The sequence below is a fragment of the Impatiens glandulifera genome, chromosome 3, assembly GCF_907164915.1.
Source record: "Impatiens glandulifera chromosome 3, dImpGla2.1, whole genome shotgun sequence".
Taxonomy (NCBI): Eukaryota; Viridiplantae; Streptophyta; class Magnoliopsida; order Ericales; family Balsaminaceae; genus Impatiens; species Impatiens glandulifera.
This window is the reverse complement of record NC_061864.1, coordinates 14,117,798-14,139,521: the sequence shown is the minus strand read 5'-3', so window position 1 is coordinate 14,139,521 and position 21,724 is coordinate 14,117,798. Positions and strand designations below refer to the sequence as shown.

Below are 21,724 nucleotides of genomic sequence, written 5' to 3'. Positions count from 1 at the left end.
TATTATATGTTTTTAATAGAATATTTAACTAATTCTTAATTAAACCTGTTTATATAACAATTTAATTAGAATCTCAATTTCATTTTACATTATTAAAATTGTTCAAGTATTTATGATTAATTACTGTATAAAAAATATATATTATTATTACCAATAGTTATTTATATAAATAAAAATAATTACTTAATTTTCTTAAAATTTTACCTCCACCTTCATTTTATCTTTTATTAATATAATTTTATTTTCTAGTAAACTTATATTTTTTTGCTTTTTCCTATTCGTATTCATTTTTTTCCTAATTGCACATTTTTTATTCTCATATAAAAATAATAAGCTAAACAAATTTAATTCACATTAGTTACTTTTTATTCTCATATTAATAAATATATCATAATTAAAAAAGAAAAGAAGACAAAAACACACAAAATTATTATTATGTACTATTATTAATATATTTTACTACTATTATTACATATACATTACTGTACACAAATATTTCAATTATTTATATATTGTCATAGGATATCAACTAATTTAAAATTAGACAATTAATATTTCTCTAAAGAAGTAAAATTAAATGATAATCTGAAAATCTCTCTTAGTGTCTCCAAACTAAATTTATAAAGATAAATATATATATATATATATATATATTAAATGTCAAACAATTATATATTCATGTATTTTAGTAATATATAATTTAAAATGATTAGAAATGGTATAAAAAAAATATGTTAAAAATACTTATTTAAATATTGATTTGAAACTTTATTTGAATAAAAAATATTAAATATTAAATATGAGAGAAAATATATGTAAGTATAAGAGAGAGGGAGGTTTGTAAAGATGTTGAATAAATTAAATTAGGGTGGTCATTACGATATAGTTTTTCTTATCGAAAATTTTGGTATATAAAAAATACATATTTTAACTTTATCTTGATTTCCGTATACCTTGATTTCTTGGTATACAAAAAATTCATACATTTACATTACCTTAATTTCTGTACGGTATCAAAATTATAATTATATTTTGATATTATTCAAAAATTATATTTTTATAATTTAATTAATATCAAATTTATTTAATTATTTTCTTAAAAATATAATATATATATATATATATATATTAACTTATAAATACTATTAATATATCATGCCTTATCTTTTTTTTGATATATTTTAAAAATCGATATTTTTGATATAATACTGTAAGATATTTTGATATAACTTTAATATAGGTACTTTTTCCACCCCTAAATTAAATATATTAATTAATTAATTAAAATTGTTAAATTTATTTCAAAAAATATGTAATATTATTAATATATTATTACTAAATAAAATATAGGGAAATAAGAAAAAAATGAAGCATATATATAATTATTTCTTATAAGATTAAATACATTAAAATATAATTCATTGAATATTTTATTTTTATAAAAAAATAATTTCATTAATTAAATGAGGATTTATATATGTTCAAGTAATTTGTAAATAATAAAATATAAAGTCTAAAAAAACGGTTAAATAATAATTTAGATATTAAACAATTAAAATGTCTAATAAATAATCAATATTTTTTTTATTAAGAATCAAAATCTAAACAAAATTATTGACATTTAAATTATTGTGATTTATTAAAATATTAATAAAAATTACTAAAAAAAAATATGGTCTAAGTCTTTTAATTTAATATTTTAAATATCTATTAAATAATCAGTTTAAAATATAATTGTACATACTAATTTTTTATCATAAAATATATTATTATGTTAAAAGATTATAATAATTCAATTATTATTAAAACACCTTAATATAATTAATAGAAAATAAATTTAATAATATTTTAAATAATTAATAAATATTAATTATTTTTATTATATATTATTATATATTATTATTTAATTAAGATAAAAATAAAATTAGATTGTAAGGTAAAGATAAAAATAAAAAGAGTCATAGAAAGAAAATGTAGAGGGAATGATATATCACTTAAAAAAAAAAGAGAAATAATGAAGAGAAAATAAATAAATAAATTTTGTTATTTATTTATTTTTATTTTTTTCTAAATCCCACTTATTCTACCCTCCAAAATTCTGCCCAATCATTTTTTTAAAAAAAAAATTGTTCTTAATGACTAGTTTGATATTGGATTATTTTGTGTTTTCAAAGATTTGATTAGATATTTAAAAATTGGTATGTTATTAATTTTTAAACATCAAATTATTTAATTTATCAATAAAAATATTTTACTTTATTTTGATTACATTTAAATTTTAAATACATTTTTTTAATATAATTTGTACTAAACAAATCCTTTTTCAAAGATAAAAAAAAAGCACAGAATAAAATCCTACAACAACAACAAAAAAAAAACTCAACATCAAACAATGTCTTAAATTGTTGTTCCCGCCAAAGCCTGTTAATCAAGACAGGACTTAAACTCCGTATGCTTATTCCTCATCGAAAAAACCCTAGAGTGCTGTAGGGATGAAGAATGAGTCCGATTTCGCTGCGAGCAACCGTGATGATTGCAGATTCAGATCTGGAATCGTATCTAGGATTCGATTAGAGAACTTCATGTGTCACAGCAACTTGCAAATCGAGCTTGGCGACCGCGTTAATTTCGTCACTGGCCAAAATGGAAGTAATGTTTCGCTCTTTTTTGTTGTCTATGCGTGATAATTAATGGGTTTTGCATATAAATGTACGGTTTTGATGGATGTAGGTGGTAAGAGTGCGATACTGACGGCATTGTGTGTTGCATTCGGTTGTCGAGCTAAAGGCACTCAAAGAGCTGCTACTCTGAAGGATTTTATTAAGACTGGTTGCAGGTATGTGAAGGTTTTCAATTTTTAAGTTCTATATTTCTGGGCCGAAATTAGGAGTTCCTAAATGGAGGAATTATTCAATCCCTCAGTGGGGAACTCCCTGTATTTGTCCTCTAGTTCAGGAGAGATTTCTATTTATTTATTTCCTTGATTGTATTTCATTTTTTGTTGTCCTTTATATAAATCTTTGTAATTTGTATATCAATTTGACACCCTCATATGCTTGAATTTTCTTTCACCATGTGGGATTACCATTAACTACTTCAAAGTTATTGAAGATTCCAAATTTGTCCAGAAAGTAGGAGACTTACTAAATGGTTTGGCTTTGACAGCAAAACCAGACTAGGAGAAAGAAAAAAAGGTAGACTACTTAAACAATTAGGTACAGTACAACAATAGAAGGGGAATACAGATAACCTCGGGTGCATATATAAGGAACCAAAGTATACAAAAGAGAAGTGTCGGAAGTTAAAAATGATCAACAATACAATATAGAGTGGAGAAGCCATGGAATGTAGCAGAAACCTAAGCATACACTTGAACTGTTCCATAATGAGGGAATTCCTCAATGAAACAGCTCAACATTAATAGATTGATGAGCTAACTAAATTGTTGGAATCTCTTTAGAAGCCGTATGCATCGTCTTCTTGTTCCTTGTCTCTTAAGTAAATCTTTATTTTCATGATTGCCTCAATTAATATATGCCCAATCTTGGATGATACACCACAATGCTACACAACAATATAACTGTTATATCACAACTCTTCCATATCTACAGGCCTTGCCTAAGTAGTAAAAACATTGTGGTGGCCAATGGCTCTTCACCTGTTGTTTCTTAATTGGGACACACACATACACTACAACTATCTTTAAAAACGTTCTTTCACATGCCAAAAATATTAACAATCTTTTCTTCCATATATTGACTTGAAACATTAGAAATCAAATGGCAGAAATATAAAATAGATTCCAAACATGTAAAAGGCCATTTACCAACAGCTATGGTTGTTGCCTATTTTTCATTAATCCATGGTTTACACAAATGTATTTTAACATAGTATTGGATATTTTATCCGTATTTCTTAGTGTTTACTGGACTTGTTTTTAATTATTTTTGCAGCTATGCCAATGTCGTGGTAGAGTTGAAAAATCGAGGTGTAGAAGCTTTTAAACCTGATATATATGGGGATGCTATCTTAATAGAACGTAGGATTTTAGAATCAGGTGGTTCCACTGTTCTAAAGAATAGTCAAGGTATTCCTTCTTCTGTTTGTTTTTTCTTTTGTACTGAAATTTTATTGTTACACAAATTTGGTTACTTATCCTTTAGATTATCGCCATAACTGAGTGCCTTTGTAACATTGTAGGAATTACCAATTCCAGTTGACTAGGTAGAACAAGACAAACGTGCATGATATTTTTTTCCCATTTGCTATGTGATGTCATGGATATTAGACTGATTATTTTTGCAGATAGACTCAAATGGTTTTACCAATTCCAGCAATGTCTGCCTAAAGCCAAGCTCAACAAAAATCCTTATGTCTCAAGCTTCATTCATAGAAATGGGACCTTTTCCCATAAATTCTTCTCATTCAACTTCAAGCATCTCGTCCTTGATCCGATATCTCCTTACACTTCTTCTCTTGCCCGACTAGACTTCTCCTTCATATCGAAGAAGGAAAATTATGTTTTGTTTCTTACTCTTCCAAGAGATTAGATTGCAATGGAAAAAGAGAGTAACTTGTAGTCCACCAATGATGTGTGTGTGAACTAGTCCAATCACCATCACAAAAGCCATATATTTGTTGGTGACCTCTATTTCGGTACACGATTTCCTTGTGCCCCTTTAAGACACTTGTGAGTATGCACAATTGAGTTCAAATGTTTGTTCATGCTGATGCCATAAATTGACGAACAACTCTTATTGCATATGCAATCTGAGACAGTTTAACGTCTTCATTCTTCTCAAGGATTAATTAGTACACTGTCATTATATCTCAAACCTTACATTAGGAATCATTGGGGAATCACATGTTCTTTTAGTCAATTATGGGTTTCTGTGTATATGAAGAGTTTTTCTACTATCAATCTTTTAATCGTCAGATTGTGCACTTATGTGTTTTCTTTCCTGCAACTTTACAACTTAATTGCATAGAACCTGCATTTATATAGTCTACACTATTTGACAGGAAAAAAGGTGGCCACTCGTAGAGAAGATCTTCTTGAGCTCATAGAACATTTCAATGTGAGTCTGATCTAGTGTTTCCTGGAAAGGATTTGCATTCTTGTACTGCATTAAATTATAGTTTTATAAATTATTTTAAACAAGAGAAATGCAAGTTTTGAATTATGTAGAACACCTGTATATAATTCTTTCTTATACTTCGAATTTTGGAAATATTTGAAAGAGATGTAAATCAATTAAAGGACATATATACAACTCTATAGATATTGTCATTCTGAAATACATTATTATTATTTTTTTTGTTCAAACACTGGAGTTGAACTTGAGAATTAATTTTGTTGTGGAATTGAAATTATTTTTGTTTCTAATAAATGATCCTTAAAAAGTTATTTGTGTTTTTTGTATATCATGCTTATAGGTAAGACTAACTTTGAGATATTTTCTTGCAATTGATGACCTCAAACCTTGCACTATGTTTAGGTAAAAAATTAATAAGGGCTTGATGTGTTACTTTTCGTGGGAAATTGTTTAGTTGTGTATGCGTGGGAAATGATATCTCCTTGAAGAATTCTACGAGGAGTTCAATAAACACTAATAGTAACTCTTGTGTTTTGGTCATCTAAACATAAGCTTTCAAGTGAAAATCATTCAGACTTGACCTACCTTATATTAGACATGTTCCATGAGAAGTTCTAAGTACCACTTTGTGTTTACCGCTGTATGGGTCTCCTTGTATGTTTATCACAGTTTAATTTCTTAAAACTTTACCATTCAAAAAAGGTAAACGCTGTATTTATGTAACACAGGAAACTTCAGATATAGTTTTTTTTTTCTCTTCTCTGATGATACTTTTTTTCTATAATATATGTGTTTGCTAGTTAAAACAATGACCCTGATTTCTAATAGTCAATATTTTCCCTATGCAGATTGATGTTGAGAATCCATGTGTTATTATGAGTCAAGACAAGAGTAGGGAATTTTTACATTCAGGAAATGACAAAGACAAATTTAAGGTGAGATTCGTGAGCATTGTTTTGGAAGTCAGCATTTCATGTATCCAATATTTTCAGCTGTTTCATTCATAGTTGATTGAACTGAGGAAAATTGTCCTCTTGCCTGTGACATGAGTTGGCCTACAAACCTCTTTCATTCTTTTGTGGCATATTTCTGCAGTTCTTTTTCAAGGCTACTCTTCTCCATCAAGTGAGAGATCTTCTGAAAAGTATCAGGGATCAGCTGGCTGATGCTGAGAGATTGGTGGACGAGCTAGAATCTTCAATTCGTCCCATAGAGAAAGAACTCGATGACTTGCAAACAATGATTAAAAATGTGGAGCAAGTAGAAGAGATATCACACCAGGTGCAGCTGTTAAAGAAGAAACTTGCTTGGTCATGGGTTTATGATGTTGACAGGGAACTTAAAGAGAAGCATGCAGTAGTTGAACAGCTGAAAAGGCGTGCACCTAAGGTCCAAGCTCGCATAGAAGGATTGATGGTAAACATGACCCTTTATATTTCTTATATTAGTTGTATCATTGGAGATGTTAAATGATTTGAAGCCAACTTTTAGTCTTCATTACCAGAACTTATTCATTTGCTTAAAACTTATTGGAGTCTACAATTCATAAACATTTTCCTCAATGAGGATTTTGATAATCATTCCAAGTGTCAAGCATCAACTGGCTAATTATTTTTGTTTTCACATGGATCTTTGCCGAGGTAGTACCTTGTACACAAGGCTCCTGCTATATAAGTAGGTTTTGTGGAAATTATGATCTATGAAGCCTTTCCCAAACATTTCCTTAAGGGTGTTTCTGGAGTTCAAACTTGCGACCAGTTTAAGCCATTTTCTAATTAATTAATTAATATTAATGCTTGCTAATGTACCCCGGTAGATCTTGGATGGAGGTTTTCAAAATGCAGCAGACAACTGACTTCTGTGTTAATCATCTAAGTAGCTCTTCTTCCTTTCAATAGGTGCTTTTTTTTGTCTAAGTTGATTGGATGTTAGTATGTTCTACTCTGGTCTGTATACCTTTCTTCTTTTTTCATGACTTTGTATGCTGAAGTGCATGAAATTCATTTTTGACAAAGATTGAAATATCCCATGTTATTTAATTCGTGTAAAATGCTTTTGCCCTGAAACATGATCTTCACTCTTTCCTCTCTATATATAGAGCATATGTATGTTATTAGTGCAACAAATGATAGGTGGATACATTTCCACATTTTTATAAAGTAAATTGCAGACATGATAAATTAATGGTAGTATCATTGAGATAAATTAGTTGAAAATCATTTCAGGAGGTTATCCAACTGCTATTCTGTCCTATCAATTTGTCTTTGTTTTTAAGATGATACCAAGTACTATAAGTAAACCTTTGAAAAAAGCCGAAAGACTTACAAAAGTCAAAAAGGGGAGTGTACAAAGAATGCTGATAGAAAGAAGCTATATATGTGTGTATATATATTTCTTTTCTAAACCCTCTTCTAGACTTGCGGCAATAAGAGGTGGATACTCACCCTAAGGTCCTAGGTTCGAGCCCGTCAGGCGGCAAGTTCTGTGCCTGATTAAATGATTAAATGTGCTTGCAGGCTACATACTTAATTTGTTGTCCCATTGTTTTTTATATATTTCTTTTCTGAATGCTCTTGATGTTTTGCAAACAGTGGTATGCTGTTTATGTTTTTGTCTAGAATTCCAACTATCTCCATCAGCATTTTCCTTAGCTTGGTTATTGTCGGAACACAAAGTGCATTTATCACCTCTCCCCCACCCAAAAAAGAGAAGAAAATGTTACACTGGAACATGATTATGACAGAATCCATTAGGTGTTAGATGACACTTTTGAGCCAAATATGGTTTGCTTTGTCAAATGATTTTTTTGAGAATTTAGGCTTTCTTAGAATGTTATACACTGCATGAGTAACCTTGTATTTAAGGAAATGACTGATGAATAGTTTGGTGTCTTTAACAGGGTAAAATAGAAGGGCTTAGAGAGCGACTGGGAAAAAAGAAAGCTCAAAGTGCAAGTATGATGGAAAAGACATCAGAATTGACAAGAATGCGGAATGAACTGCAGCATCGCCTTTCTATGGTATAGAATCAATTCTATTACTCTTGTAGAAGGCCAACATGACATCCAACTCCTAGAGAACTTTCTAAGAAAGCTACTAGCCACCTAGGGTTGCTATTCCAGCTTAGGGATTTATTCCTTGCATCATGCTTATAAAAATAATAACTATACAAAAGATAAAGTGCATCTAACACTCACATTTTTGCTTCTAATTCATCCTTGGATTTATATTATTACTTGTGTTTTGCCTCAATCTTCCATTTACTCTTTCCTTAAAGTTCTCTTGGTTTTGATAATCAAAACTCTTGAATTAACCCATAGCTACTTATTTATTGCTATCACTTCAAAGATGGTAGCTATGAAGTGTGCTATCCATTTTACTCCATTTATCCCTTCCTGTCAATGTAAATTATTTTTCTTGGCCATGTCAGTTTCTTCTCCATTGGTATGGAACAAGAATAGTTTAGTCCTGGTATTTGCTTTATAGAAACTTGGTGTTCTTTTATTAAACGCAGGCTACCAAAGAGCGGCTTGAGCTGGAGCAAGAGCATCATCGCAAGAAAAGTTTCATTCAGAAAATGGTCAATAGGATGAAGTTGCTTGAACAACAAGTGCATGCCATAGAAGAGCAACATATTACAAATACTCAGGTGCCTCTTTTTTGAACTTTGATACTGTAGATGTGCAGTAAAACATTTAAGTCTATTATTGCAATCTAGCATTTGTATGACCCACATTTAACAACATATCTAGCATTTGGTTGACTTGACAAATGGAAAGCATGCGGATATGGATTAAGCAATCTTATTCATCATTAAATATGAAACGAAGACATGCACACAAACAATAAACATAGTGCTTGTGTTTTTATTGTCGCTTGAATGGTTCTGTTTTAAGTGACCTATGACAAAACGTAGACACGTGGCATGTCACATTATGCCTGTTCCATATCTGTTGATAATTCCTGTATAGTGATAGATTCATATGGGAAACCATTTCATCGTCTTCTTTTCTTATCTAGTTGGTTGAACTAACTCAATTCTATATTTGGGAGAAGGCTTCGTTGACCAAGGTCAAAGACCTTGGATTGTGTAGTGTCTTAAACAATCTTTATGTTTTGAATGTTAAAGTTTGTATTAATGAAGTTGTCCAAGGCAACTTCTAATTAATGTCTATACCAAGTTTTGAACATGAATGTTGGTAATTGAACAACTCAACCATACTGAATTGGTGAAAGGCAAATGGCGCAAACAAGAACTAGAATGCTTGTGTTTTTATGGGCCACCTTGGCCCTTGGATTATTTTCTCCATGAATTATGTCAAGCCTTGTATTCAAATTGTGACAGTTAGAATTTGGATATTCATCCATTACAAGTGCTCTAGTTGGCTCTTTTTTCTTTATCCTGATAGTTACAAGTATCTTTAATCCAATTTTTTCAATTGGATTCAACCGGATGCTAAACTCAGTACCTTTTCCTAAAAAGTTCTTTCTTGACATAACTGGATACATATGTAAACTTTTTCTAATATATTGTTCATTCTGTAAGGTGCCCTTAAAACATGACCATTTGTCAAGAATTTTTGTAATCATTACTTATCCTATTGCTTTGAGTTATTTGCAGGCTGAAGCACATGAGATTGACACAAAAGTGAAGGAACTTCAGGATGTACTTGATTCCAGCCATGTTACAATCTCAAGGTAGTATCTCTGTATTAACATGACTCAGGACAACACTCAGTTCATGGCAATTTATTCAATATTTACCAGTATTTGTGAACTTTTTGAGATATTTCTGTATTATTCTAGTCAGTTCTGTTTGAAGTTTCTTGGATTCTAGCAAATTCTTGCAATAATTGAAATCTTTAATTACGTTATGGAATAATGTATGATTATGATCCTCATCTATCTTAGTGAAGCTTTATGTTTAATGTTATTTTTCTTTTATGTTAAAAAGATCACTTATTGAGCCTCCCTAATCAACCTAGTTTTCTATGAAATAACATACAAAAAGAACATCTAATTACTTGCATTAAATGAATTGATTATTTTTCATCATACCTATAAAGTAACACACACAAAGTTGTCCTTTAGGCTGGCTATATAGCTGATGTAGAATGAATATATGCCACACTGATATGCTAATAAAGAACTAAAATTTCTTGCATGGCCTCTCTTATGTACAGAGAAGTTGTAGGAGTCAAATGGAAAGTTTTCTTTTAGCAAAAACATTGTCTTGCTGAACTGACAAAGACTTGTTCTTTTTACACCATGTTCTTAATATTTTGACAAGTGGTTTGCCATAGCTCCATCTGGCTATATAATGATGCCCATTTGAATCTGTCAGCTGCATTCAGGACTTCGGCCACAAAGTATTCTTTGTTTGGTTCCATTCTAACTTGTATGTGAGTGATGAAGTGATATCAACGGGTTCCTTGAATACATACTTGGTTAGAATACATATAATTGACTTTAGAGTGAAATAGTGGTTGATTAATGTAGAAATTTGAGAAAATGAAAAATATTATTTAGATAGTGAGATAAAGTTACATGAGAAATTCATATATTTAAAGGACATTGAGTGTGATAAAGGTAAAGACCGACAACACTCCACATGTTGAGTGTAAACAAAGCAACATGTTGAGTGCAAGCAAAATTGCACCTAATCCAAGATGAAGAGATAATTCAACAATTAAGATCGGATGCAACTAATCCCTAGGCATATTATCTATATCATTTCCATTTTCATGTCCATGAAGTGGCTTTCTTATAAATTCTATAATCTTTTAATGGTTGGAGACCTTTTTATTTGAATTAAGGAGAACTAACATGACACCCCTTATTCTCCCCACTTCCATTCAAAGCGCTTCTAGGTGGAAGCGAACCCGTGACGACCTTTTGGTCTCTTAAGCCGACTCTTACCATGAGCTACCTTGGTTGGAGACCTTATTATCACAAAGAGACGAAGAGTTCAATTCTTTCTATTATTTAAAAGATGAAAAAACCTTCTTAATAATTTAGTCTTATTATTTGTCAAGAATGGTCCTTATCTATTATCACAATCTTAACAATAATCATGTATTTTTATTAATAATCTTATTCAAAAAAGGATCCAACAGCCAATGAACTGCATTGGTAGATCATGGAATTATTATTTGCTATTGATATGCTTGAAACAAGGTTGTGTGAGTTCATTTAACAAGAGAAGAAGAGATTCCAGTGTTCACAAAGTTTTTGTTGTTACCAAAAGAATATCTTTCAATGTCCTTGTTGTCTCTTTGGCAGTGATGAATATTTGCAAGTAGATTACAACATTTCCTTTCACATTACTGTAGCTACTCAGAGAAGGAAAGAAAAAAGAAAAAGTGAAACAATTTACAATAGTTATTTGGAAAAATATGAACATCTAGTATAGAAACTTCTAGCAAACAGTTAGCTGCTTGCACAGAACATAGACAATTTCTTCAACTGAGAACTGTATACTGTCTTTGGATACTAAACATTGTTTTGTATACACAACTTTTCTTGATAATAAATTCAGTATTTCCAGTGTCAAAGTGAATTTCACTAAAATATTTACAATCTTTCTGGTAAAATGATGTTGGAGTTTATTTTGCTGAATGATTTTTTGGTATAGAATTTGTTCTACATATGCTAATATTGATAAAGCTCTGTGTAGGTTGAAGAAAGAAGAAGAGTACTTAGCTGAACAGTTATCATCAAAGACACGTGAAATAGAAGACATTGATCGAGAGGTATGGACCATATCCATGGGTAAAATCTGACTAGACCTTTTCTGGTAATTGCTTGGAGATTATTTCTGTGTGATGTGCATAGAGGATATCTCATTTTCTTTTAGCAGGTGTGATTATTTCTGTCTTTGTTGTTTTTCTGGTAAATTTTTGAATGAAAATAAAGTTTTTTTTTGTCCAGTTCGTTTCATGTGAAAACTTAAGAACATTGTTGCATTATCTTTGTCACATGCAACTCCATTTTCTGGACTAAAATTTTTGTAACCTTTTTAAAACTTGAAAACAAAGTGGTTAATGGACTTTCATAGAGCTATTTTCTGCTGGGAAAGTGTACAATGAAAAGTGCTTACCATGTTGATTGAAAACTCATCTTTCAGTTAAATCCTAGTTACCCTCTTGAATTTAACCCGGGGACATTCAAAGTTAAAAGCCTCATTTGGTTTCCCCTCTTTGAACCCTGGACAGTCTTCTGTTTGTATGCTTCTATGTTGTAAGATCATGCTTATCCATGGAAAGTGCATCTGTGAATTCATGCAATGAGCTATTCTAGTGATTCTGCTCTTAGTTGTTCTAATTTACCCTAATGTGTGTGAAACAATGTTCCACTTCCACATCTTTGTTATACCCTTCCATTAATGAAACAGGTAGGGAAGTCAATTTATTTATAAATTGCTTTTCTTAGCTGAATAGCTCTTCACACTTTTGGTTTCAGATTAAAAACAATGGGCCATGCAGTGGTTTTTATTGGTCACTAAGCTGTAAAGATGAATAGAGTTGTTGTAGTTCTCTTTCTCTAGATTGTATTCAATAGTGAACTTTTTTGGAAAGTGGCATTTGTTACCATCACAATCACATTTGAAAATGCAAAAGTAAAAAGTGATAGTGAGTTTTTGGTATTTGGTATGAAAAGTGTGATTGAACTTCATCTAGTGACAAATGTGTGAAAAGTTGTCAATTATTTGATTGACAATTTTTTAACAAGTTTTTGCCAAATACATTTTTTTTTCTCACTTTGACAAAACATGATACCATCAAGGCTCACTAGTCGTGTCTAGTACAGGTCGGGTTTAGTATTTGTGTTTTGAGAAATACAGTAGGCTTCTGCCTTTTGAGGATCTCTTTAGAATTTTCTGCCTTCAGCACAATGTGCTCAGAAAGAGAGATATATCTACTCTCTTGTAGCATTAACATGATAGTGGGTTATTTTCCCAAAAGAAACTTGAGAGTGGGTTACCTAAAAAGAAATGTTAATAGTTAACAATGACATATCCTTTGCTCTCACCAACTGATAATAAAAATAAATTATATCAATCTAAATTCTCTTCATTATTTCTACATGGTGTCGGAGCCTAGGTCTCTATCCGATTGTCTTCCAATGCCTCCGCTAATGGCTATAGTAGCCATTGGTGGAGTGTGGAGTCTTTGATATTTGTGAAAATTGAGAACTAAAGGTGGCAGGCTTTCTGTTTCAGATCAGTGACAAGAGAAAAAGACATAAAGAGATTCTTGATCAGATCCGTGATCTTCAACTACACAAAACAAATAAGGTCTGTAACATGGAAAACTTCCCTTCTAATTTTTAGAGGAACATCTGTAAATGGAGGTTTTGTATCTACACAGCTAAATCCATAAAATTCATTTGTCTTAATGCAGCTTGTTGTTTAGTAGTGTTACAGAGTTATTTGTTTGTCTCTTGCTGTACTTCTTACCCATGGGCATACTTCCCTTTAATCAGGTGACTGCTTTTGGAGGACCAAAAGTTACTGCCCTTTTGCAGGCAATTGAGCGTCATCATTACAAATTCAAAAGTCCACCAATTGGTCCTATAGGTGCTCATTTGGTCAGTACAATGACTATTCTTAACCATATTGGTGTAGTAGCAATAAATCAGCTTATGCTTCTTATTTGTGACCACAATCTTCATTTCATTGAGATCAGTTGATATTATATGTCTGACTTGTTTTTTTGCCTCCTTTCTATGCTCGTTTCCCTGCTAGATTGGTTAAATCATTTGCAGTAATAGCTTTCTCGTTAATCTTAATATGCACTTGCTCAGTAAAAGGGGGGAAAATTGAAATGAGTGCTTCACATATTAATACGAATAATATATGTTAAATACATTTAATGCCTACCTGCACCCTGTCGTATTGTGCGGTCATCTTGTTTGACAAATATAATTATTCGACAATCAAATATGCATCAGAATCATATTCACTATGTCCTAATTTACTTGATAGATATGTCAATTGATCTTTGTCCTAATCTATATGACACATATACTATATATTGATACACATTTATTCACTATAAAAAACCAAGTCCCTTTGAACATGGTTGCTTCGGATGGTGTTAGTACTATCAGATGGTCCTGGATTAGTTTTGCCCAATTTCCAGGCCTTTCATCCAAGTTGCCTTGATTTAGATAATTGACCCGAACACGGGCGCAGAGCTGCCTCGTCTATTACTGGCTACATTATAATTTGATATTCTTTTTAATGCAATTAAGGTTACGATTTAATCTGATAATTGAGACTAGATTGCAATTAAGACCAGGCACAAATAACACAAATTTGAGAATGAGAAAGGAGCAGATCGATGGTAATTGTTAGTTGTTCCGAGCACTTTTGGTGTGTGTACCATTGGTTCCCGGAATAGTGCAGATTAACAAAATGGTCAAACAAACCTATGAAAGATGTTTTACTCAGCCCAAGGAAGGCCTAGCATTGGTCTGGCTCCTCCTTTAGCCACAACAAAATATCCCTATAGGTTTACTTAGCATCTTCGGATGTAGGCACGGACCGACAAAGAAAGCGAGAGGTTGTAAGATGAAGATTGTAGTGTATATAATTATGATGATCTAGAATTTATCAATTGAATACTAGTATTGATGGACGTGGTTTGATGGTTGTAATGTTTTCAGGTCACATGTTCAGGACTTGGTAGTTAGTATGGACATTGTTTTTGTTTGTATTATTTGAAGTCTTCTACGCAACACTCTATTTAATACAAACTTCAACACTCTAACTAAGTATTGATGAGTGCTTTAAGATGAAGATTTGTGTTTCGTATTTGCATTCAGTGTGAAGTTCCATAGTTTTAGATGTGCATATTTATACTTTTCAGCAGTTGTTGGTCCCTGATATCGTTATCATTTTCGTATTTCTGAGAAGTAGATCCCTTGTGTAACAGATCAATCTTTACTTCTATGAATGCAGTCTTTGATACAGGGAGAAACATGGGCTACTGCTGTTGAAAGTGCTCTAGGGAAGTTACTTAATGCTTTTATCGTTACTGATCATAATGATTCTCTTCTTTTGAGAAGTTGTGCAAGGGAAGCCTACTATAACCATCTTCAGATTATCATATACGACTTTTCCAGACCAAGGTATGAGATTGTGTCAACAGTGCCTTGATAGTCTGCTTCTTGCATCGTTTTAAATGGATGCCACAACAATTTCGTTTCATATTCTGCATTAATGTAGGTTGTCGATACCTAGTCACATGCTTCCCCAAACGAAGCATCCCACCACTCTTTCCATTATACAAGCGGACAGTCCCACAATCCTGAATGTTCTGGTGGATATTGTAAGGCTGTTTGTCCCTTTCTTCTGCTATCTTGTCGGTTATCTGTTAGTCTTCATTTGTCTTTGGTTACTCATACTATGACATGCAAACCTTGTCTTCGGAAAACCACGAACCAGAAAAAAAACAGAACAAAGAGGTTTTCCTAATAGAAGCAAAAGCAAAAGCATGAAGCCCTTGATCTTTCCAATGCCGTAGCTTTTCCCATGGAAAGTTCTAAAATCAAGATTCTTGTAATGTTTTGTAGGGAAGTGCCGAACGACAAGTTCTTGTAAAGGACTATGAGGTGGGTAAAGCAGTTACATTTGATCAGAAAATCCCAAATCTGAAGGAGGTCTATACATCTGAGGGACACAAAATGTAAGATAAATCATCTAACTTGCAGTAATGAATAAATATCTTGCTTTATGTTATACCATCTCACAAGAGGCAAATTTCATTGTGGGAATACATATTGAAGGTTGACAAATTACATGTATAATGAACTTCCAATGGTCAGGTTTTGACTAATAGCTTGACTTGGGAAAGTAAGATAGTTTTATTTAATAAGGAAGAGAGGAAACATAAGGGAGGAAACAAATTGTAGTATGATTATCTTTTTGTCATCTCTTTCATAACACTTACTGTGGTAATCAACCAACTTCTATGAAAAATGAATATGGTGATTACATGCTGGACTTGCTTAGAACAAAATTGATAAGAGTGAAACAAGTTAACTTTCGGTACATATTAATAGTGTTTACATGTGGGACTTGCTCAGAGTTAACTTGTGTGACATGCCTTGATTGATATTCCACAAACACTTACAATTATAATTTTTTTTTTAAATTCTCTTTGTTAGTAGCGTATAAATAATTTATAGGTACTACAAATAATAAATAACTAATCTGCCAACAAATATTATGAATTGCAAGTTATGATTAACTTATTAATTAATAGTATTAAATTGCGGCTGGTGGTCAAACATGTCGTATTTCGTCGGGCTGTGCTATCGTTTCAACCATGGCTGAGTAAGTCCATTACTATTCTCTCATGTTGTGCCATGTCTGAGTTCTTTACCCACCTCTGGTAGGTTTATCGTTACAAAATCAAACTGTAGAAGTAAATCATATACACCATTACAAAATTGTATAGCTTGCTGATCTCTTGTAATGTTTCCTCAACTCATTCAAGTATGTTAGGAGAAATTAGGGACTAAGGAACTCACTGACATCCTTGACTTAATTTATAGAAATGCTCTTTAAGAATGAGTCATTAAACAAAAGGATAATCAAAGATAGATATGATGTTACCTACTGCGCTTATATGGGCCTGACCTAAGGCCAATAGTTGACAAATATTAGTTTGTTAGATTAGTAGTATAAGTATAATAACGAGGTTCTAATTATCATATTGCTGAGTGTTGAAAGTCTTCATCTCTCATTTACAACCTTAGAGGTTGCTACATATGACAATTCTGTATTTGAACTAGTTCCAAATGGTGCCTATTAAACAGTTTGATTTTGTTACTTTTATGTTCCAACGGATTGACAGATTTCAATATTTTCATTATGCCTTTATCCATCCACCTGTTTGACATGATTCTGTCGACTATAGAAATTGTTGTGAAATCTAATAGAATTAGTGTTCAAATATGTTACATAGGTTCTCTCGTGGCAAATCTCAAACAATTCTTCCTCCAAATAAAAAGGCTAGAGCTACACGTCTATCTGGTTCATTTGAAGTTCAAATTAATAATCTAGATAAGGATGCATCGCATGTACAAGAGCAAGCTCAGCAAACTATGGAGAGGAAAAGGAAACTAGAACTAGTGACTCAGGATCTTAAAGTTGAACTGCAAGGTGCAAAGGTGATGATTGTCATTGATATGAAATCATTTTAGATAGTTTCTTGAAAGCCTGATACTGATGATCTGTACTGGTATTCTTGCGTTTTACAGAGAAGGCGAATGGGTGCAGAACGCGAAGCAACATCAAATAAACTAGAATTGCAAGATATGCAGAATTCATATGCTACTGAGTCCAGTACACATGTTTCCTCTGCTGATGAACTTCGCCAAGAAATCACAGTTAGTTCCTGTAATTATGTTTCCCGTGCCAGAATTGGTCTTAGTAACATTTCTTCTTTTGCCTAAATGGGTATTATTACACTTTTGTGATGTTCAGAAACTCCAAGAGGATATCCAAGGAAAGGAAGTGGCATTAGAAGAAGTCCAAGTGCAAACGGAAGTGGCAGAGACAAAGGCCAATGAGCTTAGAACATCCTTTGAAAATTTATGTGGTACAGGAACTTACTTCTTTTGTGCTGTGTGATACATACATACTCTGTGACTCATTTCTTATCCAATCTGGAAATTATAGAATCAGCAAAAGTGGATATGAGGGCATGTGATGAAGCAGCTAACGAGTTGTCGCTGATTGAGAAGGATTTACATTCAGCAGAAATTGTTCTCTCCTTAATCCTCCAACCTCTCTAGCTAAGCCTAATGGTTACAATTTTGTCTAACATTATTTGGAATGCCTGTTTTTCAGGAGAAGAGACATTACGAAGAGCTAAAGTCCACTAAGGTTCTTCCTGAAATAAAAACAGCGGAAGAAGAATATGTGGAGCTGGAAAATAAACGAGTGGTATTTATTGAACCTTTTCTCTTTCTACTAAATTTTTGGATATCTTGTCGCATGTTGTACAACGCTGGTTTCTGTCATTTGTTTATGCTCATCTATGATCTATATACATCCATGAAAAATACTCAGTCATTCAAATGTTTATGTTGTGTTCTTTGGGAAAATCACAAAATTATTAGGGAAAGTTAATGTGAACATTTCTCATCTAAAAAAAATTAACGTGGATTTAATGTTCTTTGTAAAAATTCTGCATATTTTGTTACTAGTTTTTTTTCTCTATTGTACTTGAAGTTGCTTTATTCAAGTCAGGATTATAGCACGCCACAATAGATCATGTGTATTGGTTATTAGAACTGTGTATTCGTTTTCTGAGGTCTGGGGCATGCAAAAGTGGCTGCAAATTCTTGATGAAATAATGATTTTACAGGAGAGCCACAGAAAGGCTTCTATTATTTGTCCTGAAAGTGAAATTGAAGCTTTAGAGGGTTGTGATGGAAACAATCCTGTCAAACTTAGTGCTCTTCTAACCAGGTTAAGTCAGAGACTTCAACAAGAGAGTGAAAGGTATACATGATTTGATTTACTTTCCTCTACATACTAGGCACTTAAAAATAATGTCCTTTACAATCTATTGTTAAGACAATTTGAACCTTTACGTTATTTTACCTTCCTATGCAGGTGTTCTGAATCGATTGAGGATCTCAGGATGTTGTATGAGAAAAAAGAGCGAAAGATATTGAGGAAACAACAAACCTATAAAGCATTTCGAGAGAAACTGAAAGTAAGTTAGTCTTTCAGGCCTAGGTAGATTTCGATCGGGAGGGCCATTTTCTTTTCTTTCTGAAATGCTATTTGATTATAGTTCCTAAAGGCCTGATCCAAAAAGAGATTCATAGTTAGATATTTCAAGTAACTATAAGCCCATTTGTTAACACGTTTTGGGTATGGGTCTGGGTGGTCGAGAAAATGTCAAAACAGTTTATGAATCTATGTCTAATTAAGTTTCGTTTCCGAACGTTAGATCCACAATGTGCTACTTGACAAAAAGAAGATATTTCTAAAGAATTCTATGAACAGTTTCTTATCTAGATGATCCAGACCCATAAAGTGTTTCCAAATGGGCTCTTGGATTTCCAGTCATCAGTGATAGTATTTCTGGAGTTTAAGAGGTGTGTTGGAAGCAACTATGATATTGGGAAACACTCTTTCCTTGTAGCACTTGAAACAAATTGTGAAAGGTAACAACTAAGATGAGATCAGATTGATTAGGTAAGAAGCCATATGAATTGCTTCTCATAAAATAACTAGTTGGGGCCTGAGATATTAATGTCAACAAGCCCACTTTCATAATTAGTCTATCTCAGTCATGAATGTTTCAAATGAGCTGTGGCATTAATCATTTCTTTAACCTTGCAAATGACGACGTGCTCCTTAACCACTCAAATAAAAATCAACCTTGGTTTGCATCTGATGCCAAAATTTTCCCAGAATTAACAAAGTCTATTAAGATTTTCTTTTTTAAGTTTCCAACGGACTCTATTGCTGTTTTAAGACCATGTATTTTTTATTTCCTGATGAAACTAATTTTATTATTATATAGGCTTGTCACAATGCGCTAGAATTGAGATCAGACAAGTTTGAGCGGAACGCATCATTGCTAAAGCGCCAGCTGACTTGGAAGTATGAGTTTCTTATTTGCATTTTCATGCAGATTTTTTGTGAAGTTTAATATTAAATTGAATAGTATGTGTAAACTCTATTTTTCTATTTGAACATGCTTAAATATTTTATGGTTGCAACAATAGATTTAATAGCCATCTGGGAAAGAAAGGGATCAGTGGACATGTGAAGGTCAATTATGAGGATCAAACCCTCTCGATTGAGGTAACCAATTGCATAGATCTGTACAGATTTTTGTTGTCTGTTTCTTACTGACCTGAATTTTATGTTTTTTAGGTGAAGATGCCCCAAGATGCATCAAATAATGGAGTTCGTGACACTAGAGGGCTTTCAGGTTTTCTTAAATTTTGTACATATTATAGTGGATTCTCACACAACATTTAGGAATTCAAATCATCTTAGTAAATGATGCTATATTCCTTTGTATTACAGTTAGTTTTGGCAGGATCCTTTGTTGTTTCTTCCTCTCTAAACCAAAGAAAAACCAAAATAGTTTTAAGCATTCTTTTTCTCTCCTGTGAACTGGCAGTTTTTCTGTAGATATTCCATTTTCCAACGATTATCTATTCACCTGAAATTTCTCAACTGATTTTTCTAGGTGGAGAACGTTCTTTCTCAACATTATGTTTTGCGTTAGCTCTTCATGAAATGACTGAATCCCCATTTCGAGCAATGGATGAATTTGACGTGTTTATGGTAAGTGTTAACTGAAAATTGACATTTAAAAAATTCTTGATGTCTGATGAGTTAATTTACAAAGCATATTACATTATTGTCTTTAACAATCGTCTGTCTTTGATTTCTTGCTTTTGTAACTTGTGAATGCTTCTTGCGTTCTTTATTCTCTTTTATAAATGTTGACCTTTTTAAAAATTTATTGTCTTTAACAATCTACCTAATGCCTGCTATTATTTATCTTCAGGATGCAGTTAGTCGTAAGATTAGTTTGGACACCCTTGTGGAATTTGCTTTAGCCGAAGGTTCCCAGTGGATATTCATCACCCCTCATGATATAAGGTAATGTGTTAAATATTTTGATTTGTAGAAGTCCTAACAGAGCTTAATACCAAAGTGACAAAAACATATATGGCCATTAAGTAATGTTGCTATGAAATTAGTGGTTTTTGGCCTATAAAGTACAGTATCTGTCTATCTAAACAATCATGGTGTTGCTTGAATAATGGTAGGTATACTTGAGATTTTGATATAGGTCTCGTTTTCTTGGGGATTTGCTATAGAAGTGTGGTATTCATTTTAACTACATTACTGGTTATTTAGTTAATTTGATCACAATGAGCTTTTTGGCCATTTTTTAGTTGGAATGAATTCATTTGTAACATTCTTATTGAAAATCAGTAGAATATCTTTGATTTCATCGACATTTCTATAATTCAACATACCTTTGATTGCTTTGACACATTTCTATAGTCTTAAACCCTTGAGCAGGCGTAAATAAACATAAAAGAAAATCTATGGCTGAGAAATTTATAATCTTTGTTGTTTCTGTTGCAGCATGGTGAAACATGACATCAATGTAAAGAAGCAGCAAATGGAGGCACCTCGGAATGAATGAATAATGTTTGTACTTGTTTTTTTTTTGTTGCTTAACATTTTGAATATTTTTTTGAATCATGAGCCTTGTCCTCTACATATTTTGGATTATCTCAACATATATGAACTTGTTTTGAATGTTATATATTGAGTAGTAAAAGTTCTTGATAGTATACAATTAAGAGAAAGTTAGCATGATCTCAAGTTTAATTTAAACTATTTTTAAGTAAGAATCAAATTTGGCAAGACAACCTACACTTAAACTAAGAATTAGAAATAGTTTGTTTAGAAGTAAAAATAAAATGGTTAGCAACTTAATTTGTTGCTTATTTATCATCTCTTGTAAGTGAAAATCTTGATTTAAGTATATGAAAGCCATAAATATCATTCATGCTTGTCTAAGTTTTATTATCATATCAACTATTTACTTAATAATAAAAACT

At 32.1% G+C, this 21,724-nt stretch overlaps 1 protein-coding gene across 1 annotated transcript; it reads left to right on the top strand.

The window, feature by feature from the left end:
* The first annotated feature begins 2,445 nt into the window (after positions 1-2,445).
* On the top strand, positions 2,446-21,449 carry LOC124930693 (structural maintenance of chromosomes protein 6B). Its single transcript, XM_047471033.1, has 28 exons — positions 2,446-2,649; positions 2,731-2,836; positions 3,954-4,087; positions 5,023-5,078; positions 5,945-6,031; positions 6,192-6,512; positions 7,996-8,115; positions 8,610-8,744; positions 9,717-9,793; positions 11,772-11,847; positions 13,317-13,391; positions 13,580-13,684; positions 15,060-15,229; positions 15,327-15,429; positions 15,674-15,786; positions 17,071-17,275; positions 17,366-17,494; positions 17,592-17,706; positions 17,787-17,872; positions 17,958-18,053; positions 18,478-18,614; positions 18,729-18,831; positions 19,651-19,730; positions 19,856-19,934; positions 20,007-20,064; positions 20,329-20,426; positions 20,653-20,747; positions 21,243-21,449. The coding sequence occupies exons 1-28, from the start codon at positions 2,493-2,495 to the stop codon at positions 21,301-21,303; spliced, it is 3,177 nt and encodes a 1,058-aa protein (XP_047326989.1). The 5' UTR covers positions 2,446-2,492; the 3' UTR covers positions 21,304-21,449.
* Positions 21,450-21,724: the final 275 nt, after the last annotated feature.

Excerpts from the sequence above, each read along its gene's own strand:
- LOC124930693 (XM_047471033.1), top strand. The coding sequence starts at position 2,493 with ATGAAGAATGAGTCCGATTTCGCTGCGAGCAACCGTGATGATTGCAGA. Across the intron at positions 13,685-15,059 it reads GTCCTATAGGTGCTCATTTG|TCTTTGATACAGGGAGAAAC; the intron begins GTCAGTACAATG and ends CTATGAATGCAG. Across the intron at positions 15,230-15,326 it reads TACGACTTTTCCAGACCAAG|GTTGTCGATACCTAGTCACA; the intron begins GTATGAGATTGT and ends GCATTAATGTAG.